Source organism: Lepidochelys kempii, chromosome 1 (genome assembly GCF_965140285.1).
Source record: "Lepidochelys kempii isolate rLepKem1 chromosome 1, rLepKem1.hap1, whole genome shotgun sequence".
NCBI classification, from domain to species: Eukaryota; Metazoa; Chordata; order Testudines; family Cheloniidae; genus Lepidochelys; species Lepidochelys kempii.
In genome coordinates this window covers 311,119,606-311,146,510 of record NC_136380.1, presented here as the reverse complement: position 1 = coordinate 311,146,510, position 26,905 = coordinate 311,119,606, and the positions used below count along the sequence as shown (strand labels likewise).

The 26,905-nt window shown below is 44.0% G+C and overlaps 2 protein-coding genes across 4 annotated transcripts in view; both read left to right on the top strand.

Moving 5' to 3' along the window:
• Positions 1–22,068, top strand: part of IQUB (IQ motif and ubiquitin domain containing) — a 62,643-nt gene extending 40,575 nt beyond the window's left edge. For all 3 annotated transcript variants that reach the window (XM_073328230.2, XM_073328231.2, XM_073328232.2), the window contains exons 11-13: positions 12,200–12,448; positions 18,903–19,088; positions 21,142–22,068. In XM_073328230.2, the coding sequence (XP_073184331.2) occupies positions 12,200–12,448; positions 18,903–19,088; positions 21,142–21,309 (603 nt within the window). In that variant the 3' untranslated portion in view covers positions 21,310–22,068. The remainder of the gene's footprint in view (positions 1–12,199; positions 12,449–18,902; positions 19,089–21,141) is intronic.
• A 604-nt stretch (positions 22,069–22,672) lies between these two features.
• LOC140905264 (V-type proton ATPase subunit S1) overlaps positions 22,673–26,905 on the top strand; it is an 89,083-nt gene continuing 84,850 nt past the window's right edge. The window contains exon 1 of the mRNA XM_078851147.1: positions 22,673–22,735. The gene's annotated coding sequence lies outside the window, so the exon portion shown is untranslated. The remainder of the gene's footprint in view (positions 22,736–26,905) is intronic.

The window sequence follows — 26,905 nt, the reverse complement described above, 5'->3', positions numbered from 1 at the left end:
TGAAGTGCTGCGCTCATGCGTCAGTATATTAGGCGCTGCCGGCCCTACGCCCTCTCAGTTCCTTCTTACCATCTGTGACGGTTGGTTGGAGTGCCTTATCTTATATAGAACGTTAGTAGTTCTTAACAGCCCATTGTCTATCTTCTTTGTATATAGTGCTTAGGTATGTAGTTAGTCATTTAGTTAAGTGTTAGTTGTTAGTTTAGAATCCCAGCATGCCTGGGCTTCAAAGCATGTTTGTCATGCAACAGGCCGATGCCTGTTAGTGATCCCCACAGCAGCTGTGTGACGTGCTTGGGGGAATCCCATATAAAGAACAAGTGCAGAATTTGCAAGAACTTTTGTCCCTGAACCCAAAAGGAGTGGGATATCCGCTTGAAGGCCCTCCTTTTGGAGGCTGCACTTCACCCGGCATCGAAGCTCCTGATCAGACTCCGCTCCTAGCACCCCATATCAGTGCAGAGCCCCCCACCAGCAACGGGCTCTGCCTGGTACTGTTCTTCCTCGCCAGTGCCCAAAAAGGGGCAAAAGAAAAGAGGCTCCCCAGCACCATCAAAGGAGGGCACAGGGGCTCTTGGCAAAGGACCTAGTTCAGGCCGCACACTCACCCCGGAGCTATAGGGGTACCACTACAGTCAGACACCCTAGCCCAACCAGGGATCTGCCTGTGACGCCTGGGAGCGACAGGGGACCCCAGCTGCCACTGGAACCTTCAATGCCCGAAGCTGTCCAGGTGGCCAAAGACCTCATGGGCCTGCCAGTACCGCAGACTCCGCTCCAAGAGCTGGATGTGGCTAAGGCCCTGCAATGTAATCCAAGGGCAAGGCAGCCATGGGACCTCCCCCAAAAGAGTGGTGGATCACCGTCGATCCCTGGATTGTAGGCATACATCCCTGTCCCCACAACCTAGGACTCTGGTCCTGCAACCTCTGTCTCTGGCCAGAAGACCCAGGTCTCCAGCACCACGCTCTCCTTCCACGAGGCATGGAACACAAGAATTGAGGCACTGGTCGCTGTACTCTTGGTACTGGCCAACCTCTTGCCAGAGATTTCCCAGGCGCAGGTCTCTATCGCCTAGACGATCTCCCAGGCATCAGTCCCCACCAGCGCGGGACCACTCGCTGTCGCAGCACTGGTCTCCGCCGCCCCAGTACCGCTCGACAGACAGATGCCGATCGCCACCTTCTAGGCATCAGTCTCTGCCAAGAGTCAGAGGGCAGACACAAGCTTCCACAGACCCATCTTGGTCACCAGAAGGGGAATGGTCCAAGTTGGAACTGGAGTTCAGCCCCTGGCCAAGAAGGCATGGATCCCCATCAACCCTGGAAACTGGCACAACATCAGTGGCAGCAGCATGGCAGCAGGGCCAATGGTCTGCTTAATGGCCTTGTTGGAACCCTTGGGGCATGCCGATGATGCCAGTTGCATATTCCCACCACTCCTTCCTGGCATCCTCAGACAAACCATCCCTGGCACCACTGACACCAGGTTCGAAGCACAGTGCAGAGCCTGAAACGAGGGCAACCCAGCAGGATGCCTAGACAGCCCTCCCCAGAAGGGGAAGGGGAATCCACCCATCCCTCTGCGATGCCCTCGTTGTCTTCCTCACCGGACAAAGCGGTGGCAGCCTTTCCCAGACTGATAATCTGACCGACTATTTTAAAGAGCACCTGGCTCTCCTTAAAAGGGTGGCTGCCAACCTAAACCTGGAAATTGAGGAGTTGGAGGAGCCTCTTCAACATCATCTCTTCCACTACCCTGGCCCGCATCACGCTACCAGTTCACCCAGGGGTCCTCAAGATTGCTAAGGCAGTATGTCAGACCCCCTCTTCCACTCCGCCCACTTCCAAAGAGGCGAAAAAGATGTATTATGTCCCCACAAAGGGGTTTGAATACCTCTATACGCACCCACCAGCTGGGTCACTGGTTGTGTCCGCAGTTAATGAGAGGGACAGGCAGGGTCAGACGAGCGGCACGCCAAAGAAAAAAGACGCCAAGAGACTGGATCTTTTTGATAGAAAGATTTATTCGACGGCCAGCCTGCAATTTTGGGTATCTAATCATCAGGCCCTGTTGGGCAGGTACAATTTTAAGACTATGAGGCTCCCTTGGCAAGTTCAAGGAGGCCCTGCAATAGGACCACACACAGGAGTTTGTCACGATAGTGGAGGAGGATAAAGCAGTTGCAAGAGGCCTCCAGGATGGTCTGGGATGCTACAGACTCGGTGGCCAGGGTTGTGGCCTCTGCAGTGGTGATGAGGTGCAACTCTTGGCTGCACTCCTCAGGTTTATCCCAGAAGAGGCAGTCTGCTATTCAGGACCTCCCATTTGAGGGAGCAGGGCTCTTCTTTGAGCTCATAGATGCAAGGCTGCACAGCCTTAAAGAGTCCTGTCCCACCCAACGCTTTCTGGGCCTCCACACTCCACAGCAGGCTAGAAAGCAGTTCGAGCCTCCTTCACCTCCACCTTCTCTTTCTCTTCCTCCTCCTCCTCCTCCGTCCTGGTGGCCTTCATGACATGGCACCTATAGGAAAAAGGACAGAGACAAGGGGTTTAAGCGACGCTGCCCCTCGTCCTCCCATTTGCCTCTCAACTGGACCCTTTGAGACACCAGAGAGGCCAGACACAGTCATTCTGAGGGCGCGCTTAAGAACAGCACCCCAGTCAGATTCCAGGATCCACCCTCCTATTTTTTCCTTAATCACCTGCACCCCTTCTGGTGATCTTGTTCACAAGTAACCTTGGACCATTAGGTGCTCGACATAATATCTTTGGGCTACACCCTACAGTTCCTGGCCGCCCCTCCCTCCGTCCCTCTTCTCATGAGCAACTCCTATGTCTGGGGGCAGTAGAAGAGGACCCTCGGGAAATGAGGGGGAAAGGGTTCTATTCCCAGTATTTCCTAGTCCTGAAAGCGAAAGGGGGGCTGCAACCTACCCTAGATCAGCGACGCCTCAATAAGCATCTCAGAAAGTTGAAGTTCTGCATGGTCTCCCTGGCCTCCATAATTCCCTCTCTGGATCCAGGAGATTGGTACGCCACCATCAACTTGAAGGATGCTTATTTCCATATCTCCATTTTTCAATTACACAGGCTGTTCTTCCATTTTGCACTTGGCCAGTGCCATTTCCAATTCACGGCACTGCCCTTTGGTCTCTCATCAGCCCAAGACTGTTTACAAAGTGCATGGCGCCAATGGCCGCTTACTTGAGGCGTTGGGATGTCCAGTTTTATCTGTACCTTGACAAATGGCTCATAGAATCATAGAATCATAGAATATCAGGGTTGGAAGGGACCCCTGAAGGTCATCTAGTCCAACCCCCTGCTCGAAGCAGGACCAATTCCCAGTTAAATCATCCCAGCCAGGGCTTTGTCAAGCCTGACCTTAAAAACCTCTAAGGACGGAGATTCTACCACCTCCCTAGGTAACGCATTCCAGTGTTTCACCACCCTCTTAGTGAAAAAGTTTTTCCTAATATCCAATCTAAACCTCCCCCACTGCAACTTGAGACCATTACTCCTCGTTCTGTCATCTGCTACCATTGAGAACAGTCTAGAGCCATCCTCTTTGGAACCCCCTTTCAGGTAGTTGAAAGCAGCTATCAAATCCCCCCTCATTCTTCTCTTCTGCAGACTAAACAATCCCAGTTCCCTCAGCCTCTCCTCATAAGTCATGTGTTCTAGACCCCTAATCATTTTTGTTGCCCTTCGCTGGACTCTCTCCAATTTATCCACATCCTTCTTGTAGTGTGGGGCCCAAAACTGGACACAGTACTCCAGATGAGGCCTCACCAATGTCGAATAGAGGGGAATGATCATGTCCCTCGATCTGCTGGCTATGCCCCTACTTATACATCCCAAAATGCCATTGGCCTTCTTGGCAACAAGGGCACACTGCTGACTCATATCCAGCTTCTCGTCCACTGTCACCCCTAGGTCCTTTTCCGCAGAACTGCTGCCTAGCCATTCGGTCCCTAGTCTGTAGCGGTGCATTGGATTCTTCCATCCTAAGTGCAGGACCCTGCACTTATCCTTATTGAACCTCATCAGATTTCTTTTGGCCCAATCCTCCAATTTGTCTAGGTCCTTCTGTATCCTATCCCTCCCCTCCAGCGTATCTACCACTCCTCCCAGTTTACTATCATCCGCAAATTTGCTGAGAGTGCAATCCACACCATCCTCCAGATCATTTATGAAGATATTGAACAAAACCAGCCCCAGGACCGACCCTTGGGGCACTCCACTTGATACCGGCTGCCAACTAGACATGGAGCCATTGATCACTACCCGTTGAGCCCGACAATCTAGCCAGCTTTCTACCCACCTTATAGTGCATTCATCCAGCCCATACTTCCTTAACTTGCTGACAAGAATACTGTGGGAGACCGTGTCAAAAGCTTTGCTAAAGTCAAGAAACAATACATCCACTGCTTTCCCTTCATCCACAGAACCAGTAATCTCATCATAAAAGGCGATTAGATTAGTCAGGCATGACCTTCCCTTGGTGAATCCATGCTGGCTGTTCCTGATCACTTTCCTCTCATGCAAGTGCTTCAGGATTGATTCTTTGAGGACCTGCTCCATGATTTTTCCAGGGACTGTGGTGAGGCTGACTGGCCTGTAGTTCCCAGGATCCTCCTTCTTCCCTTTTTTAAAGATTGGCACTACATTAGCCTTTTTCCAGTCATCCGGGACTTCCCTGGTTCGCCACGAGTTTTCAAAGATAATGGCCAATGGCTCTACAATCACAGCTGCCAATTTCTTCAGCACTCTCGGATGCAACTCGTCCGGCCCCATGTACTTGTGCACGTCCAGCTTTTCTAAATAGTCCCTAACCACCTCTATCTCCACAGAGGGCTGGCCATCTCTTCCCCATTTTGTAATGCCCAGCGCAGCAGTCTGGGAGCTGATCTTGTTAGTGAAAACAAAGGCAAAAAAAGCATTGAGTAAATTAGCTTTTTCCACATCCTCTGTCACTAGGTTGCCTCCCTCATTCAGTAAGGGGCCCACACTTTCCTTGGCTTTCTTCTTGTTGCCAACATACCTGAAAAAACCCTTCTTGTTACTCTTGACATCTCTCGCTAGCTGCAGCTCCAGGTGTGATTTGGCCCTCCTGATTTCATTCCTACATGCCCGAGCAATATTTTTATACTCTTCCCTGGTCATATGTCCAACCTTCCACTTCTTGTAAGCTTCTTTTTTATGTTTAAGATCCGCTAGGATTTCACCATTAAGCCAAGCTGGTCGCCTGCCATATTTACTATTCTTTCGACTCATCGGGATGGTTTGTCCCTGTAACCTCAACAGGGATTCCTTGAAATACAGCCAGCTCTCCTGGACTCCTTTCCCCTTCAAGTTAGTCCCCCAGGGGATCCTGGCCATCAGTTCCCTGAGGGAGTCGAAGTCTGCTTTCCTGAAGTCCAGGGTCCGTATCCTGCTGCTTACCTTTCTTCCCTGCGTCAGGATCCTGAACTCAACCAACTCATGGTCACTGCCTCCCAGATTTCCATCCACTTTTGCTTCCCCCACTAATTCTACCCGGGTTGTGAGCAGCAGGTCAAGAAAAGCGCCCCCCCTAGTTGGCTCCTCTAGCACTTGCGCCAGGAAATTGTCCCCTACGCTTTCCAAAAACTTCCTGGATTGTCTATGCACTGCTGTATTGCTCTCCCAGCAGATATCAGGAAAATTAAAGTCACCCATGAGAATCAGGGCATGCGATCTAGTAGCTTCCGTGAGCTGCCGGAAGAAAGCCTTATCTACCTCATCCCCCTGGTTCGGTGGTCTATAGCAGACTCCCACCACTACATCACTCTTGTTGCACACACTTCTAAACTTAATCCAGAGACACTCAGGTTTAATCTTAATCCAGAGACCCTCTCATCAAGGGCTGTTCCCGGGATGAGATGCGATGTCATCTCAGTGTAGTTCACTCCACCTGTCATAATCTAGGTCTGTTAATAAACGAGGAAAAATCAACTTTAATTCCGGTGCAGCGCAATAGAGTTCATTGGGGCAATCCTCAACTCCACTCAGGCCAGAGCCTTCCTCTCCAAGGCCTGATTCTGAGCCATGACAGACTTAATCTCTTACATGTGAGCCCACCCTCTCACCACCAGGTTGTTGGGCTACATGGCAGCCGGCATGCTTGGCTTCATCTTTGACCTCTACAGACCTGGCTGGCATCGATTTACATCCCCAACAGACACAACATAGACTGCGTACTCAGGGAACTGGACCTGCATCCTGTTGTCCCTCACATGGTGGCTGCATCCTGTGTCGGTGTTGGAGGGAGTCCCCTTTGCGGCCCCATCTCCGTCGGTGACCTTGGTCTCTGATGCCTCGGACTTGGGGTGAGGGGCCCATCTGGGTGATCTCAGTATGCAAGAACGTTGGTCGAGTCATGATCGCCCCCTCCACATACACATCAGAGAGCTCAGAACAGTTGTCTTGGCCTGCTAGGCTTTCCTGCCTCATTGAACGGCAGGGTGGTTCAGATCCTGACAGACATAGAATCATAGAATATCAGGGTTGGAAGGGACCTCAGGAGGTCATCTAGTCCAACCCCCTGCTCAAAGCAGGACCAATCCCCAATTAAATCATCCCAGCCAGGGCTTTGTCAAGCCTGACCTTAAAAACTTCTAAGGAAGGAGATTCTACCACCTCCTTAGGTAACGCATTCCAGTGTTTCACCACCCTCCTAGTGAAAAAGTTTTTCCTAATATCCAACCTAAACCTCCCCCACATCACCGCCTCACTGTTCTATATCAACAAACAAGGCAGAGCCCGCTCATCAGCCCTTTGCCAAGAAGCTCTCTAGCTATTGGACTTCTGTGTTCACGTCATTCATCTCATAGCTGCACACCTCCCTGGGGCCAGAAACATGCTAGCAGATCACCTCAGCAGGACCTTCTCATCTCCCCACAAATGGTCTCTATGAGAAGTTCCCCCCAGGGACCTGGAACTGGAGTATCACTGAATCCGCCGACCCACTAGCCTGGGCTCCCACTTACCCTGTAATGCTGTGACAAGCTACAGACACACTCCCAGTCTCACACTTTCACCAGCTAGCCACAAGTTATGATTTCCACACACTGGTTTTAGACAAAACAAAAACAAGTTTATTAACTGCAAAAGATAGATTTTAAGTGATTACAAGGCATAGCAAATAGACCAAAGCAGATTACCTAGCAAGTAAACAAAAATGCAATCTAAGCTTAATCTACTGAAGAGACTGGATATGAGTAGCAAACGCTCACCCTAATAGTTGTTTTAGGCAGTTTGCAAAGATTCTTGAGGGGCCAGCTGCACTTGCTTGTAGCTTAAAAACCCCAGGTATTCCTTTCACAGGCTAAAAATTCCTCTAGCCTGGGTCCAACCCTTCTCCCCTAGTCCAGTCCTTGTACCCCAGGTGTTTCCAAGAATCGATTTGGGTGGGGAGTCAGTGAAGAACCATAATGATGTCACTCCCCTGGCTTAAATAGCTTTTGCATATGGTGGGAATTCTTTGTCTCCAAGCTTGGTTCTCATGTCCGGTCAGTGGAAAAACAGTTGTATTTCAAGATGGAGTCCAGTACCAGGTGACTTGGTCACATGTCCCTGTAGGGTTACAGCAGCCATGACTCGGAGGCTATTTGCAGCAGCCTCAGGAAGGCTCCCCAGGAAGGCTTCCTGGTGGGAGGTTAGCTTCTTCTAAGACCTATTGTTCTTCCTAGTGGCCCTTCCCAGCCAGCCATTTAGACTGATTGCATTCTGCCCAGTGGACATTCCACAGGTGTAAACACGTTTGTAATAGATGCATAGCCAGTATTCCTAACTTCAGATACCAAAATGATACATGCATACAAATAGGATAATCATATTCAGTAAATTATAATCTTTTCAATCATATCTCACATGACCTATGTTGCATAAAGTACATCATAGTTATTCCATAACCGTATCACAATAATATCTCTGTGAAGAATATGGGGCGTAGTGTCACAATCTCTTTTTCCGGAGATGGTCAGCATCATCTTCCAGAGGTGGGGGACTCCTCATGTGGACTTGCTTATGTCCAGGCAGAACAGAAAGTGCCATGTTGATTTGGGGGATCAACAGAGGTTCCCTGTCGGATGCCTTTCTGCTCCTGTGGTCGGGGGCCCTCATGTATGCCTTCCCTCCAGTATCATTAATCCACTGAGTCCTCATGAAAATCAAGAGGACAGGACAAAGGTTATCCTCATAGTGCCAGCATAGCCATGCCAGCACTGGTTCTGCATGCTGCTGGACATCTTGGTGGCCGCCATGTTACAGCTGCCACTCTGGCAGGACCTGCTGTCCCAAAACCATGGCAGTCTTCTGCATCCAAACATGGCAGTGTTACATCTGATGGGTTGGCTGATGCATGGGTTGAAATGTGGGGGAACATGAATGTTTGGCCCATGTCCAAGAAGTCCCGTTGGGCAGCAGAAAGCTCTCTACCAGGGTGACCCACATGGCCAAATGGAAGCGGTTTACATGCTGGACCTCAGACCAAGGTGTTCAGCACAAGCAGGCCTTGCTGCAGTTGATCCTGGATTATCTTCTGCATCTCAAGCTCCGGGGTCTGTCTCTTTCATCTATTAAGGTCCACTTGGCTGCCATTTCAGCCTTCCATCCTCCACTCCAGGGCAGGTCAGTTTTCACTCAGGACATAACAGTCAGGTTTCTAAAGGGCCTGGAGTGACTTTACTCCCAAGTCCAGGACCCTGTTACTCCTTGTGACCTGAATCTTGTGGAGTCGCAGCTCATGGGTCCCCCTTTCGAGCCTCTAGCTTCCTGCTCCCTTCTTCCCTGCTCCTGGAAGGTTTCATTCCTGGTCGCAATAACATCTGCCCGCAGGGTTTCTGAGATTACTCTTACCTCTGAGCCATCCTATACGGCATTCTACAAGGACAAAATTCAGTTGTGTCTGCACCCAGCTTTCCTGCTTAAGGTGGTTTCACCGTTTCATATGGGCCAGGACATATATTTACCTTTCTTCTTTCCAAAACCTCATAAGTCGGAGGAGGAGCACAGATTGCACTCTCTGGACGTCAGGAGGGTGCTAGCCTTCTACATAGAAAGGACCAAGCCGTTTCGTAAATCAAGGCAGGTGCCAATCCAGGATATCTGCAGGGCCACTTCCTGGTCTTCCGTCCACACGTTTACGTCTCATTGCACATTTACGCAGCAGGCCTGAGATGATGCTGGCTTCAGTATAACAATATTGCAAGCCGAATGATCATGAACTCCAAGCCCACCTCTGGAGATACTGCTTGTGAGTCATCTAGAATAGAATCGACATGAGCAAGCACTTGAAGAAAAGAAAACGGTTACCTACCTTTCGTAATTGTTGTTCTTCGAGACGTGTTGCTTATGTCCATTCCATTATCCGCCCTCCTACCCCTCTGTCGGAGTTGCCTGCAAGAAGGAACTGAGAGGGCGTAGGGCTAGCAGTGCCTAATATACTAACACATGAGCACAGCACTCCAGAGGGTGCCACTGCTGACCCCATAGATACTGCCAAGGCAAAAATCTCCAACGATTGTGCACGTGGACTTGCACACATCTAGAATGGAATGGACATGAGCAACACATCTCAAAGAACAACAGTTACGAGACGTAGGTAACTGTTTTTTCTTCCCCTCTGCATGCTTTTATAAAAAGGGGAATATTTAGCCTTTATGATTTAATCTTCACATGCCAAAATACTAAGGGGCCCATAATCTTAGCTTTTATCTTTTGAATGTGACACATTGCATTTGATAGGTTACATGGTGATTTACAGCCGTCCTGTTTTGCTGTTTTTCCCCATTCAGTTGTATTTCTACAGTTGCTTAGTATCTGTTTGCATACAATTAGTAGTAATTGTTTTGGACCAAGGAGGGCAAACTACAGCCCACAGGCCAGATCTGGCCCGTCAGGGCTTTCAATCCAGCTCACAGGATTGCCAGCCCCATGGCGCAGCGGGGCCAAGGCAGGATCCCTGCCTGCCCTGGCCCTGCTCCACTCCCAGAGGCGGCCAGCACCACATTCCTGCAGCCCCTGGGAGCCGGGGGGAGGGGGTGGGGGGCAGAGAGCTCCATGCGCTGCCTTCGGCTGCAGGCACCACCCCCCGCAGCTCCCATTGGCCAGGAACGGGAAACCGGGCCAATGGGAGCTTCAGGGGTGGTACCCGCCTGCCCCAACCCACCCCCAGGAGCCACTGCTGGACATGCTGGCCACTTCTGGGAGCAGCACAGGGCCAGGGCAGGCAGGGAGCCTGCCTTAGCCCCGCTGTGTGCCGCTGCCATCCAGGAGCCACTCGAGGTAAGCAGCGTCAGCCTGGCGCCCGCACCCTGAACCCCTCATGCACCCCGCACCTCAACCCCCTGACCTGAGCCCCCTAACCCTCTGCCTTGAACCCCCTGACGCACCCATTCTTCACCCCAGCTGCCTGCCCTGAGTCCCCTCCTGCACCCTGCACCCCCTGCACCCCAATCTCTTGCCCATAGCCCCTTCCTGCATACCACACCCCAACCCCCTGCCCTGAGCCCCCTCCTGCACCCTGCACCCCCCTGCACCCCAACCCCTTGCCCATAGCCCCTTCCTGCACACCACACCCCAACTCCCTGCCCTGAGCCCCCTAATCCCCTGCCTTGAGCCCCCTGCCACACCCCTTCTACACCCCAACTCCCTATCCTCAGCCCCCTACTGCACTCCACACCCCCTCCTACACCCCAACCCCCTGCTCTGAGCTCCCTGCCGCACCCTGCACTCCCTCTCACACCCCAACCCCCTGCCCCAGCCCTATATTCATGGCCCTGCATACAATTTCCCCACCCAGATGTGGCCCTGAGGCCAAAAAGTTTGCCCACCCCTGCTTTGGATCATAATAGCTGAGGTCTTAATCTATTCCTACAAAATCAGTTGTTTTATTCTTTAAATATTTTTAATAAATACAATAAGAGCAAAAGATGTTTAAATATAGCTAAACTGATTTTTTTTAAATTTCAGATAAGTATTGGTTTCAGAGTAACAGCCGTGTTAGTCTGTATTCGCAAAAAGAAAAGGAGGACTTGTGGCACCTTAGAGACTAACCAATTTATTAGAGCATAAGCTTTCGTGAGCTACAGCTCACTTCCTCAGATGCATATCGTGGAAACTGCAGCAGGCTTTATATATACACAGAGAATATGAAACAATACCTATTCCCACCCCACTGTCCTGCTGGTAATAGCTTATCTAAAGTGATTTCCAGCACAAATCCAGGTTTTCTCACCCTCCACCCCCCCCACACAAATTCACTCTCCTGCTGGTGATAGTATTGCTGACTATTAAACTTAAAGGCATGTTTAATATTAATGTTGCACACTTAGTCGCTTGTGTGGGCCGAGCTTATTGCAAACTCCAAAGGCTCCTTGCATTCCTCCATTCCACCCAACAAGCTCCCTTGTGCCACTCTCCCATCTCCATCTATTTTGGGGACTCCGTGCAACTTCACCTTTTCATGCCTGGAGCTCTATGTGCTCTTCATTCTGTCCTCTGCCACATGCCAGGATTCCCCAGTCTGTCCCCCATCAAGGGTTCTGTGTCTTCCCTTTCCCTCCACTCTTCTATACCAGGGTTACCCTTTCTCTCCATCCCCCACTCCCCATGTCATGTGTACACATGCATTCTCCAGTGCCCCCTATTGTTCTCTTCCTCTTATTAATCTTTTTGTCTATGAGATAAGTCATTCAAGGTGTCAATACTTTAAACCATTGGGAGGATAGGCAGAAATGAGATAGAGATGTTGCTGGAAGGTGTTAATGGGTGGCATCAATCAGTTTTTTTATCTATAGACAATTAAGCTATGACTGGGCTAATCAGGTGGCAGGTCTCCATGTGTCCCCCGTTTTTTCATTTAGATTTTCTGATTCTCCCCCGTATCAATAGGATATTGGCCAGTGATGTCTAGAACATTCCCTGAGGCTTGGGAATTGATCAGATGCGGCATTCAAAAGTTATTACACTATGTACAGACAGAGGAATGCCATCAAGTTCCGTGTAAACCCTTAGCAAAATTAGCCAATAGGTGTATTGTGTACTGTAAGGCATTATATGTTCTTGGTAATGTTAAAACCTCACTCATTTAATAAGAAGACATTCAGTCATATATCTATCTATCTATCTATATAGATATATATATAAGAGCATCTTTCTTGTCATCCTTCTGCAGGTTCCACCAGATCCATTAAAGCTTTATAAAAACATTTACTTCTGTCATGGTTGCAAGTGCTACTTGCCCTCTACTGAATTCTCTGTGCCTGCTAATTCACGTACTGTTGGCAGGTGTCACCGTTGTTGCAAGCTCGATAATGAGGCCCGGCGTCGAGAAGCCTTTTTGAAATACAAGCTTATGCTAAAAAATCTCAGAAAATCTGAAGCTGATTACCAGGATGATGCTAAAATTGCTTATATAGTTCAGGTACTGTGTGAAAGGATAGTGCTGATAGTGAATATTAATGTGTTTGTGTTGAACACCATTTTTTCCTGTTTTTATGTATATATCACTGATGCTAATGGCAACTGGTCTAAGTTGTCACATAGGGTGGTAGTTCTAATTTTAGACAGTGATAACCAAAAACTACATACATTTCTTCCTATGATATGGAACAAATGGTTCTCTCTCGAATAGATGAACACGAAGAAACAGAGTTGCTCTTAGTATCTTAAAGTATGGTTAGACTTTCAAAAGTGAATGTAAAATAATAAAAACAGGAAAGAGGAAGGAGGGTCTAAGAACAGGACCAGGAGTCAGGAGATCTGAATTTATTCTTAGTTCTGCAACAGACTGCCTCTGTGATGCCAAGAAAGTCACTTAACCTTACTGTGCCACTGTATTGTTTATAAAATAAGGATAATTTATAATGGTGTTCTGAGAATTAATATTTGTTAAGCACTTTGAGATCCTTGGATGGAAGATATGATAGAAATACAAAGTATTATTTATTTTATTAAAATTACTAAAGTCTTGCATTGAGTTTTTGAGGAAGGAAAAAGCAGAGAAGTCCAGTTTTGAGCCTTCAATCTTACAGTTAGTAGATTTGTATTTAGAGGTTTCTGGATTTTATTTTTATTTTGCAAATATTTGTTAGAATTAAGATTTACTAAAGTTAGTTCAATTTTTCTAAACTGTTTAGTATCTTCTATAATTCTTGGCAATTATGTGATTTATCAGTGAACATGTTAACATTTGGAACAACCTCCTCATTCACACACACTTAACCTTTTTTAAAAAAAAAATCTTAGTTTTTAGTTAAATTATTATTATTTCAGTTCAGTTAAATTATTAGGTACTCTCAAAGCACAGTTTATCTAAAGTAATCTAAAAGCCCAAGATTAGCAGAACTTTCTCATGGGATTAGCACTAAGAAACTACAGTATCAACAATAGAAGTACACTTTTTGACTATTTTCAGTATGTAAAACATATTTCATATATTGTTGTAGTGCTTTACCAAAAAAACTATAATAGAAGAGGATTAGGCTTCTACTATTATCCATGCCTACGTTAAGAAATATTATACAAGTAAATAGATTATACAGATTCTGTTTGTTCTTATTAAGTACTTTTCCTGTTTAAGAATACTAGAAAGAGATTGTTTTTATTCTTTGTATTGGCACTAAATTACTGCTTGCCTTAAAATTTGGCTGTTCTCCAAAGCTCTATGACAAATTCTCACTCTTGGATCTCTGCTTCATGCATGTGACTAGTGGAATTTGCCCAGCTAAAGTCTTAGGCTGACAAGCAATAGCAGGCAGGTCCATGCCTACCTCTGCCTGGAACACTGGTGGCCACTAAATGCCCCCACTTATTACTTCCTTTTTAATGACTGACAGCAAGGAGCTCACCTCAGCTGGTGATGGCAGCCCGGCCTTGGGAACTTCACAGTGGCATCTGTGTATATGGAGTCTGTGCTTCCTCTAGTACTACTTATGCAGCTGCCACCCAGGTTCATTTAGTATTCTGAACATGCATCAAGGAGATGGTGAGGATAACAATGAGTCTACTAGAGGAAGCACAGACTCCATATACACAGATGCCACTGTGAAGTTCCCAAGGCTGGGCTGCCATCACCAGCTGAGGTGAACTCCTTGCTGTCAGTCATTAAAAAGGAAGTAATGAGTGGGGGCATTTAGTGGCCACCAGTGTTCCAGGCAGAGGTAGGCATGGACCTGCCTGTTATTGCTTGTCAGCCTAAGACTTTAGCTGAGGAAATTCCACTAGTCACATGCATGAAGCAGAGCTCCAAGAGTGATCAGATTTCTTTTGAGACTGGATTTCTGTACATTGTTGGTTCTGAAGCTTAATGCTAAACCAGTGGAAAGAATGATAGCTGATACAAAATGTGGCTGTCCACTTCCCTTGGTTTCGGCCACCATGAACACATCAAAATTCTTCCAATGTGAACAATAATTCTGGTTATGGTTCAGTCAACTTCCACTGCCAGTTTAAGATCTTGATCTTAATCTTCAAAGCAATTAATGGGTTAGGTCCTAGCTACTTTCAAGATTGAATTTCCATCTGTGAGCCACCAAGGCAGTTGCACTTCTTTGGGACAATGAAAATCACAAAGCATTTCAGAGGAGAGGTCAAAGCAATCTTTTGAGGGAATACAGCTGTGGAATGGACTTCTAGAGAAGATATAGATTAATCCATAGTCTGACCACCTTTAGGAAATACAGCAAAACCATCCTGTCAGATCAAACTTTTCCACCATAACCAGAATGATTTTTCTTCAACATCAAATACCCCTCTTTTGAAGGGAAGAACTTATTTGTAGCAAAATTTCTTTAATCCAGTAAGATAGAAGAGCTAGGCACTATTGCCAGTCTAAATTACTTGCAAGGATTTCATATAAATATGGTGAAAGGTGGTACTAAGATGACAACAAGTTCAGGAAGCTTTTGTGGTGTGCAATGTGGCATCAAAAGAAGCTACTGTTTGGAATGGATGCTTGCTGATATGTCTTGTTGCAAGTGTCTGAATTTCAACAGAAAGTACAACAATAACTCAAGGACTTGCTATGAAATGGAGGGAACATATTTTGAGAGTGAAGGTGGACCAACCTTAGGAAGGCTAAAGAAAGTGAGGCTTGTGGGACCAACTTTAACGAGGTTCAGTAGTGTGCGAACTCTAGGGTACACAGCCTTAGCACAATAGAGACAAAAAGCCTTCTAAGCCCAACATGTTCCAAGAATCGTTTTGTTTTTCCCCAAGTCAAAAGTCTCAGTGGGAGCAGGACCAGGTTCTGGATTTGAAAGCAAGATGCATGAGAGTATAGGATATGACATTTTGCAAGAGTATTGGCTTGGAGTGATTCCAATCGTCCACTGTGAGGAATCTGATTTGTTAAAATGTAAATGCCATTATTTAATTAAAGTCAAGTGATTTCTTTTTGGGAGAAGGGGAAAAGGACCTACTTCAAGTGCTTGGTATGGAAGAAACCTTAGCTCAGTCTGTTGGCCTAGTAAAGAATCCTTTTGACTAAATCCTTCCTTCATTTTTCCATTATTCCAATGCAGAGAAAACTTGGTGATGGATTTGTGACACTCTGTACCTCGGGGGAACACCCAGTGCCCCCATGTTAGGATAATAGAATATTAGGATTGGAGGAGACCTCAGGAGGTCATTTATTCCAATCCCCTGCTCAAAGTAGGACCAACACCAACTAAATCATCCCAGCCAGGGTTTTGTGAAGCCAGGCTTTAAAAGCCTCTAAGGATGAAGATTCTACCACCTCACCTGATAACCCATTCCAGTGCTTCACCACCCTCCTGGTGAAATAGTGTTTCCTAATATCCAACCTAGACCTCCCCCACTGCAACTTGAGACCATTGCTTCTTGTTCTGTCATCTGCCACCACTGAGAATAACCTAGCTCCATCCTCTTTGGAAGCCCCTTTCAGGTAGTTGAAGGCTGCTATCAAATCCCCCCTCATTCTTCTCTTCTGCAGACTAAATAAGCCTAATTCCCTCAGCCTCTCCTCGTAAGTCATGTGCCACAGCCCCCTAATCATTTTCGTTGCCCTCAGCTGGACTCTCCAATTTGTCCACATCCCTTCTATAGTGGGGGGACCAAAACTGGACACAATACTCCAGATGTGGCCTCACCAGTGCCGAATAGAAGGGAATAATCACTTCCCTTGATCTGCTGGCAGTGCTCCTATTAATACAGCCCAATGTGCCGTTGGCCTTCTTGGCAACAAGGGCACACTGCTGACTCATATCCAGCTTCTCATCCACTGTAATCCCCAGTCCTTTTCTGCAGAACTGCTGCTTAGCCAGTTGGTCCCCAGCCTGTAGCGGTGCATATGATTTTTCCTTCCAAAGTGCAGGACTCTGCACTTGTCCTTGTTGAACCTCATCAGATTTCTTTTGGCCCAATCATCCAATTTGTCTAGGGCACTCTGGACCCTATCCCTACCCTCCAGCATATCTACCTCTCCCCTCAGCTTAGTGTCATGTGCGAACTTGCTGAGGGTGCAATTCATCCCATCATCCAGATCATTAATAAAGATGTTGAACAAAACCAGCCCCAGGACTGACCCCTGGGGCACTCCGCTTGATACTGGCTGCCAACTAGACATCGAGCCATTGATCACTACCTGTTGAGCCCGATAATCTAGCCAGCTTTCTATCAACCTTATAGTCTATTCATCCAATCCCTACTTTTTTAACTTGCTGGCAAGAATACTGTGGGAGACCGTATCAAAAGCTTTGCTAAAGTCAAGATATATCACATCCACCGCTTTCTCCATATCGACAGAGCCAGTTGTAAAATGATTGTGTGGTATCCAATGCAATGGATGTCATGTTGCGTGTCTTCAGATGGCTCATGATGCACTAAGCATTGTTGTTACAGTAACGTATAGTAATGTTATAGGTTATAATTTCATGTATGTAGTTATGAGCCTGAAAATGTATCCTCATAGCTTAAAATAAACCCAGGCAAAAACTCTGCAAGAGCAGAAAGGCAGTTCACACCTCATCAGTACAGCTATGGGACAAACCCAGCCCAGACTCTCAGGAACAAAGGATGCTGGTGTAGGTAGCACTAAAAGGATCTGTTGGACTCTCGAGTGAATCATCCCCCTCCTTTGGCCTGTTTGGGACTGCGATGAGGTAATGCTCACCTGACTCTGAAGGAGGGGCAGGAAGGGAGCAAAGCCAAGAGGGAAGAAAGGACATGATAAAAAGGAGAAATTGCCATGCTCTTCCTCTCTCTTCCACCTGCATTCATGTGGTTTGGGAAGGTTTGGAGAGTGTTTTGACTGTGCTCCTTAGTCGACCTGCTCCTTAGTAATGAATTTTTTCCATGTAGCTCAGGTTAGAGTATTTGCCTGCAGCAGGAGAGGGTGTTATGGTGGGACCCGCAAGGGAAAGGGTAAGGTCTCAGGAACTGCTGAGAGAATGGGAGAGAGTCTCCTTGATTCTTCTGCAGCTGGGAGAAGCCACATGCTTCCAGGTGGGAGGGTGGTGGAGACCAACTCCTGCACTGCAGCTGGAGGCAGCACCACATCAGAAAGGGATGGGGATGTTATGCTTGCTAGGGAGAGAACTGCCCAGGTTGTTAGCTGCCAGCAGGTCACAGCTGAACCAGAGGCCCCTCTTGGGATAACAAGCCTGGTACATATCAATTTCTTTGTTAAACTGATGAACTCATATAAGCTTGCTGTGTCCAGAAGGCATAACTGGTTGCAAGACAGAGGTTCCTAGGGTTGTGTCTGGGACCGGAGATATTGGCTAGTGTCATTCAGTTGCACAATCCAAGGAGCATCTTACATGCTGGAGACTGTGCATGAACAGCTCAGGATTGGGGGTTCTCACAGCAGAGCAGGGTAACACTGGCTCTCAGAGTCAAGGATTGGAGTGACCTAGCAGATCACCTGTCCAGATAACACCAGAGGGGAACGTCACAGGCGCATTATAGAAAAGCTTGCCAAAGTTCAACTTTAACTATGGCCCCAAACCATTTTTTGCTTCACAGACTATTTTTAAAAACTTAGTGATTTCAGATGACTAGTAATAAATGAAACAAAGTGAGATCAGTATGGGTGAATCATAACTTTAGAGGGGGAAAATATCAGATTTAAGGCCTGTATATACAGAACTTACAGTACAAACTGGCCAACCACTAGCTATTTTTAAATCCTGCAGCACCACCACAGGATGCCACAATCCCATGAGGGAGAATGAGTAACAATATCACTACACAATAATTAACTCTTTGTAGGATAGAAGAAGAGGATACGAAGGGAGAAGTGAAAAGCCTGTCATGCTTATCCTGGGGATAAGCCTCTTGATATTGTGCATTCTGGGTTACTTGTGTTTTGCCCCCTCCCAATCCTTCAACCCAGGTTATTCTGACTGCATGCTGAATTTGACTTCAGTAACATAGCACGGTACCATAACTTACTTATTAAATTTTAAACTAATTATGAACTCAAAAATACAAAATATAAAGGACAAGCATCAGTTATATTTATTAATGAGCAGGGACCAAACAAGTAGGGATGAGCATACAAAGGAGCAGAGAAAATGTAGATTAAATATAAGCAAATTAATAATTTAAAATAAGAAATTAAGCAACCTGTCAACACAAAGTATAGAATTGCTATCAGCAGAAATAATCCACAGTAAAATAGAATCTCATTTTTAGGGATGATCTAAGAAGAATTAAATCAACCCTGCTACACGACACTGTAGTAGGGTAAGCTAGATGACTCAAATGTTCACTATTCTCTACCCAAAATTATTCTGTGGCACGTACACAAAATAATTCTAATTCAAAGCATTTCCTAAGTGGTGGATAGGTAAGGTGACTTTGCTGGTAGAATTAAGCATGCTTTATTCTTCTCAACCTGCTTTCAATTACAGCAAAAAGATCTACAGTACATGGTGGAGAACATTTGGGGTTGTCAGTCAGCTCTTAGTGCCTGGGATGATCTCTATGATTTGGTTATGGTCAGATGGGATAAGCACTGTGAATGGTCTCCATGGAACACGGTCCTTCTCACTAAAGATGAGGCAAAAGCACATCTTAAGCTGCATAACCTTCAAGAGGTAAAATGGAACTAATGCAATTTTTCTTTTTATTATATTTTTCATTTTATTAGAATCTTGTGACTAAAATTTTGCACTTAGACCCTCTGCATCTTAATTGGCCCATTATAACTGCTTCATAAAAATAGTCCTGTAAATAATGACTACCCTTTTGTTGAGATCTTAGTAAGCTTGTCCACATCTGCTTTTTCAGAAGGATGACATTTAAGTGTCACTGGCACTTATTTGATTGATGATCACCTGCAATTAGACTATAAAAGCTTATGTGCTGCTCTGAGTTGATGATGTCACAAAATCTGCTATTCTTTGTTGTTAAAGATAAATTAAATTAAAAGAATTTAAGGAAATCCTTGAAACTACTGCCTTGAAACGGTTACATATTTTGTCAAAAGAAAAGTCTTCTATCTAAAGATGCAGTAGCCTGGCAGAGGTCCCACTCTGAGGAACCTGGACTTAATACAGTGGAATATTTAGTATTCCAAAACTCAAGAGATTACTTAAGAACTAGATGTATCAGGTAAAATGGGCTACAGTATTTCTTCTCTAGGCTACTGGTTTATGTTGGTAGTGACCTAAGGTCATTGCCATGTAGTGGCTGTTTGGTGGCCAGTTCAGTTCTCAGTGGCACATGACCATATCATGAAGCACCATCTCAGCACCAGTTGGCATCCTTCTTGGAAGTCACACCAGAGAACAGGAGGATTAAATGGGCATAGAAAATGAACTATCCTCTCATCCCTAGAAATTAGCCTTTTTTTAGAGAAGCAAATTGGTGGAAAGTGTTGTGGAAACTTGTGCTGCCAGCACCCATGATATACTTTTTTCTGTGCACACCCAGCTTGGGTTTCACTCTGACACCTTTTTGTGAGCATTACTTTTTAAAAGATAAAAATACATTTCAAACTGGAATCTATGAGTTCCTTCCTTGAGTCCTCACTCCTGCATTAAATCAACAAGGCTCCTCAGGCAACTGGGATCTCAGTTACTCCTTTGTGCATATTGGTGTTTATATAACTGACATTATCCCTCTTGCCCTCTGTTTGGTAGGCAAAGGTTTTGATTGTGTGGCTATCTGGCCTGACTGTACCAATCTTGACATCATTAGACAAGGGAACATTCTCCACCAGCTGAGGCCCTAAATTTGTTTGTGTTTAAAATGAAAATTAACCTCACCCAAAATATTTTCATGATCTTTTACTTAATTTCAATTTTAAAAATTTAAACATTTCCCTTCTAATAGCTATCCATGCTACTAGTGATGAAAGTAGGGAGACCAAGAGACTAACATTGCATTTAATATCAGTTAATTTGTTTATGATTGTGTGGATTGCTAATCACCAGAAATGTAGTAAAATCTGTGAAAGTGATTTGATTAACAACACTCCTGGATTGAACTGCAATCTGAAATTCCAGTCCTTCTTCAATTAACCCACAACACCCTTGGTGTATTTAATCTAATTATTCTAGTATCAAATTAAATATAATACTGTATTTTGCAGACATTTCTACCTTGCAGAATGTTGGGTAATTGATTGAACTTCTAGAAATAGAACACTGGATCAAAACCAAGGCTGCATAAAATGCTACAAAATGGTTTTAAATGGTATGCTCTGATGAGCATTTATAAAAGCTTTAGTCTGTACCAATTAAGGTACAGTTCCCTTACATATTAGCTTAGAAACACACAAGTTTAAGCATTGCCAGTCTCCTCTTGATTTTCAAAATTTTAAAATAATAAAAAAATAAATTCACATTACGCAAAAGATAATAAGGAAATGGAGAGAGACCTAGTCTGGGGAGATGCTGAATGATTTAATAGGAGTTTAAGGCAGTCATCACTTCACAGGAGGCCTTAAAAGACTGCTATACAGGACTACGTTCTGCTGTATCTTACTACATTAAGTAACATGTCTGGATTTGAATGTTATGATTTCGTTTGTTAAACAGTCTGTAGTTCACTAGTGCAGTGTTTATACTGTACTGGATATACAGCAACATATAGATAAGAGATTTTGATTGCATTTAATAAAATTTGGATTTTCTTATCTTTCAGGCATATGAAATGGTATTTATTCACAGGATAAAGCACAAACATATCCTGTCAAAGAATTATTTTTCTCAGATTCCAGAGATGGCATCATTTTTGCATAAAGGTGATGATTTGGCTCACACAAATGAACTGTTAATAACTAAGCCTATCCCCACTGGTTCAAAAGCATAACTCTTCAGACATAAAGCTGTAAATCTGAATTATTGTTTAACATGACTAACTTAATTGGAGTAAAGAATTGTCCCGTTTCATCTATAGATTAATTGTACTCGGGGGACATGTATCAAGATAAACTTCCAAAGATCCAATACTCTGATCCTGACCACTTATTGTAATAATTGCATTTATTGTTCTGTGACTGCAAGTGTGTTAAGTTTCTAAATATAGAATAAAACCTTTTTAGAATACAGTTTGTAAAATTTATCATAATCATTCCATGAGCTCTTCAAACCTGAGGTTGTCTTGTATCCTTAAGTGCATACTGCTACTGCAATATAAATATTGAGGCGATTTAGAGAATTTCCTTTATACACAATTTCTATTTTAAAGAATATACTACTAATAAACCTTTTTATAATATTTTAATTCATTTCTTCTGTATTTTAAACAAGTGAGGCATTTTGGTAAAAAAAAAATACATAATCCACATTCATCTACAGATTTCATTACCTGTCCAAATATAGGCCCTTTATCTTGCAAACATTTGTGCATAGGAATAACTTAACACATGTGGGAGTAGTCCCAGTGAGCTTAATGGAACTACTCATGTCAGTGTTTGTAAAATTGTGGCTGTATTTTGTAATACCAAAAATAGATTGTTTGGAACATGTTAATCTCTTGGTTAACTCATCTGAAGTTACAGCAGGAGTCAATTTTCTCCCTTAAATATGTTTACTTATGTCATTTTTCCCTTTGTATTTCTATTACATATAATTCAATAAAAAGTTACATAAAATTGTTCAAAAGTTCTTTCAGTTGTTTCAAACTACTATATTAGCCATTTCTTTGGCCCCAGTCCCCAAGGACTTACTGCTTTGACTAGTATAATTGCCTATGGTGAAGTAGAGGCACTTAAAAGTTGAAATAAGTAAATACATATTTAGCAGCAAACAATATTAGAATGCACTGTGCATTCACCAGGGACTTAAGACCAGATCTAATCATTCCTATGGTTAAGTCAACAAAAGTATTTCCATTTGCTTTAATAGGATTTGGCCTCTAGGCTGCAATCCAGCAAAACACTTAAACACAATTTTAAACACATGAGTAGTCCAGTTGACTTAAGTTCTTTGCTGGATTTGGGCCTTAATACAGGACTGGATGCCAGGAACGGGCATCTAGGAGCCAGAAAACAGGCTCTTTAAAAAAAAAAAAAAAGTTGAGGGCTAAAAGGTCCAGTGTCCTTCAGCAGCAGCTGTGGGAAGTACAAGTTGTGGACTACAAGCTGCGACATCTTGGCAAGAACCAGGAAGTTCTCCCAACAAGTACCATTGCTCTCGAAGCAGGAAGTTTCAACACAGACTGAAGCTGTGAGAACGAAGCAAACCAGCAGAGAGGACGCTGCTGGACTGTTATCCTGTTCTGCGTTTCTTTACAGGTAGGACCAAAAAGGCTTAAAAAGAGTACCCTGAGAGGAGTTTAAATGACAGAAAATTAGAACATTGGCTTGTTTGTGTTGGGGTTTAGTTATTGTGGGAATTCGAACATATTTGTAAGAGGGTTGAGTTAGACAAAGTCTCCTCTGTTCTTCCAGCAGGAAGTTTCAACACTGACTGAGCACAAGGCAAGCAGGCAGAGAGGAGGATGTTGGACTGTAATCCTGTTCTATGTTTCTTTTCAGAATAAAACTTTATTCTGAGTAGGTCTGGTCTGAGGTGATACACATGGATACATAACACAGGCCGAGTTTCCTAAAGTTGCGTAAAAGCCACAAGGCAGACTTACCCTATCTTGAACAACTTCATACTGGGTCAGTGTACAGGAGAAGCGAAAGCATGAATCCTGTAGATACGATTCCATCCTTTGATAAATGAATATATTATTTTTCTTAAAAAGTAGCTATTAAAAAAATAACCCTCATATCTGGTCCCCAAGGAGCATGAGGGAATTAGTTCAGGCAAATCTGGACTCAGCTATTGGTCTCATAATTTGTGTGTGCCATCTACATTTGAAGATTATAGAATTCACAAGAAAACAAGTGTTTTGGTCCAGTGGAAGAAAGCTCATTTGTGCAAATGCTTTGCCTCCTGGTCTTTTGTATACCTCTGATTCTTTAACAATGTTTTCTGTAGAATCTGTTTAGTCATGCTGTATAGGCTTCCCATGTTTGTAAATTGCTGCTAAATTCTGTTGAAACTGAACTGAATTGGATACTTCACTGTTATCTGGGACATTGGCTGGCTGATGGACTCATTGAGAATGAAATTTCTAGCCTTTCAGCTCACAAAGGCTAGGAGACTGCATTTGTACAAGGTCAAAGCTTCGGTCTTTCACTGCAGTCGAGTTAAAGAATGGCTGTTGAGAGCCACTGTGGGCTCTAGAGGGTTGAATTTTGGAGGACATGAGACACCAATACAGAAATTAATGAAAAAAATCTGACAAATGTGCTGGTAATTTGAAATCCCAATTAAATCACATCATTAGGATGGAACAAAATATAGCCATCATAAATCTGAAATAGAACAACATGTGCTAGTGTCATTTAAGCACTCAGGTAGGACTGCACTAAGCATGGAATACAAACCTAGTTAGATGTGGCCTGTTATTGTTCTTTTAGAGCAAATTGTTTTAGCTTGTCTTTATTGCTGCTTTCATTGTCTTCTACATTTTAAAATGTTTTCCCATACAATTACTGGAATTACCATAGTAAGAAGAATGCTTTTCACCTTTTTATGTCTTATAACATTGTTTACAATTATATGTATGTTATAAAAAAGATTTTTACTTTAGGATTTTTCTCTAATCTAGTTAGCTGTTTGTTTGTATGATTTCTGGCTGTTAATGTAAGTTAATTCACAGATGCCATCAAAATCAGACAAACACCAACCTGCTGATCAAGTATTAAGGAAAAAGAGCTTTTGCATATCCAATAGCAGCAGGGGAAGGTAAAGCTGACTGAAAGGGGTATGAGCCAGGTTCGAGTTATTGTGCTCTCCGAGAGAGAGATCACTGCTCTTTTTATATCTTATTTGGTTCCACATAAATGCATAATCTAGATCCATTTTAACACAACATTTAGTAATTCATTGAATGGCCTCTGCGTATTCTCAAGTTGCAGTGGGGGAGGTTTAGATTGGATATTAGGAAAAACTTTTTCACTAAGAGGGTGGTGAAACACTGGAATGCGTTACCTAGGGAGGTGGTAGAATCTCCTTCCTTAGAGGTTTTTACGGTCAGGCTTGACAAAGCCCTGGCTGGGATGATTTAACTGGGAACTGGTCCTGCTTCGAGCAGGGGGTTGGACTAGATGACCTTCTGGGGTCCCTTCCAACCCTGATATTCTATGATTCTATGATTCCCACTCTTGAATGCTCCAACAGGCATAGCTAATATAGAGCTTGTCTACATGGGGACACAGGAAAATTAATCCTAATTAACTAAAGGTGTGAATTTAAGGTGGGTTAGTTAAACTGCATTAACCCCCTGTGCAGACACAGTCATTCAGAACTGAAATGGCTTTAATTCCATTTAGTTTAATTATCTTTGGATTTGAAAGTCCTATGTGTAAGTGCACCAGCAGAGTCTACATGGCCCAAGTAATGCATACTACATTAGTATGTTTTAGAAATCACACCTGGATAATGTACATTACCTCACCATATAGAAGCCCTAAATTTAATTCAAGATTGTGATTAAGAAGGAGGTGGGGGTATAAATTGAGGATCTGTATCTGCATTTCAAACCAGGAAGTCATTTCAAGTAGGTTTTAGAAATAATGGATGTTCCTTTTATAGTTTGTCACCTTAAACTGTTTAGGTCAAAGACCTGCAGCACGGTTGTTTGAAATATAACAATATTTGTAACATTTATTTATATATTGTCTTGAATATACAAAATTTAACTTGTTAGCTAATTAATTCTCACAACACTTTACCAAAGAGGAAACTGAGGCAGAGGTACAGAGACTCTCAAGGACACACAGCAAGTCAATGATCCAACTGGGATTATCTCTCAGGATTTCTTGCCTTTCAATCCTCCCTGAATATTAACTCCTTTTTGCCTCATCTCCTTTTACTCCCTTCTCCCCAGACCTCTCTTGCTCAATGAAGTTCCTTGTTTCGGTACCCTGTGTCCTTTTTTCCAAACCCATCCCCACGTCTTTCTTTCATGTCTCCCTGAAGGCTGAGAAATCCTTCCCTGACCTCAAATGCCATGCCTCTTTCTTACCCTTCTCTAAATTCACTTCAGAGAGGTTTATGCTCTGAATAATTACTGTTTTCAAAATTTATTTAACAAACCTTTGTTACTTTCAAGACATGTGCTCTAGTCTGCCATGTGAGTGCATAATCATAGTCCTCTTCCTTGCCCTTTCACTGTCCTACCTCTTCTTATATTACCTGTTCTTTCTATTTATTCTCTGCCCAGTTGGTAAGATGCTCAGGGTAGGGAATTTTACCCATTTTGTAAAGGGTTTTCCACACTTCTGACGTTACTTAAGTAATTAATGATAGCCCTGTGCTTATTACTTCTGATTATAGAGATGGAATAACACAAGCCTGATAACCATGAAAAATCACCCTTCCCATGTGGCAAGGTCAGCCGGCTTGGCAGTGGCATTATCAACACTTCCTCCAGAGAGGGTTGTCTGTAGGTTCAGGAATCCACATGTGAGGAGAAGATGTGGATTACATGAGCAGGCTGAAGTTGGAGGGGATGTATATCAATCCCCCCCACACACTGCACCTAGATCTCCAGGGCGGTCCTTTGGGACATTATCAGCTTGAATTTCAACCTTAAAAGAGTTGGTAAACAAGGAAGAAAAGTGTGCTCTTCCTGAGGTCATCACAGCATCAGACAGTTGATGCTCGTATTTCCCTGAGCTGGTCCCAAGGAAAGTGGAGACAAACACACCACAGACCAGCCAGTTGACTAGAGGACAATGCCCACCAGTGTGATGGTACCTCAGCTGAAAAATGTGTAGTTCACCAAACTGCAATCCCTGACTGACTCTAAAGCTCTACAGACCCAGCAAGGAGAAGAGCAGTTCCTTTTTCTTTTCCTGAATAACTTTTCTTTGTTGGGTTTCTTTAACAGAACACCTGGGCACAGATGCCTATCAGGAGAGACTTGTCCTAGCTTTGTGGGGCCAAAAATAGCACATGCGTATAAGCCCATAATACACGTTATGATTGGGCATCAATTAACCAAGGTTCCAAGCAAATTTTACCACAGATCACTAAAAGTTCTCCTAGATATGTAAAAATTCCAGCCTTAACTGGAATTCCAGCCATTCTTTCTACAAGGAAAAGCATAAACTGATAATAATTCTATTACTATGCAGCTTACTTAAATAAACTATTCAGTAATTTGTATTTAGTAGTTTTGTGATTGTGCTCATGTAATAATTTGATCAATCGTGGATCTCAAATGTTTGTTAATCAATTTTAATTCATACTATTAACTCCTTGAATTGATTAATTTGGTTTACATTGTAAGTTCAATTGGATTCTTATATTATTTAGTACTTTAGGGAAGTAATTGCTTTTAGTTGTTTATGCTCTTAAAAGCCATAAAAACACACAATTGTTTTTTCTCAAATCAAATAATG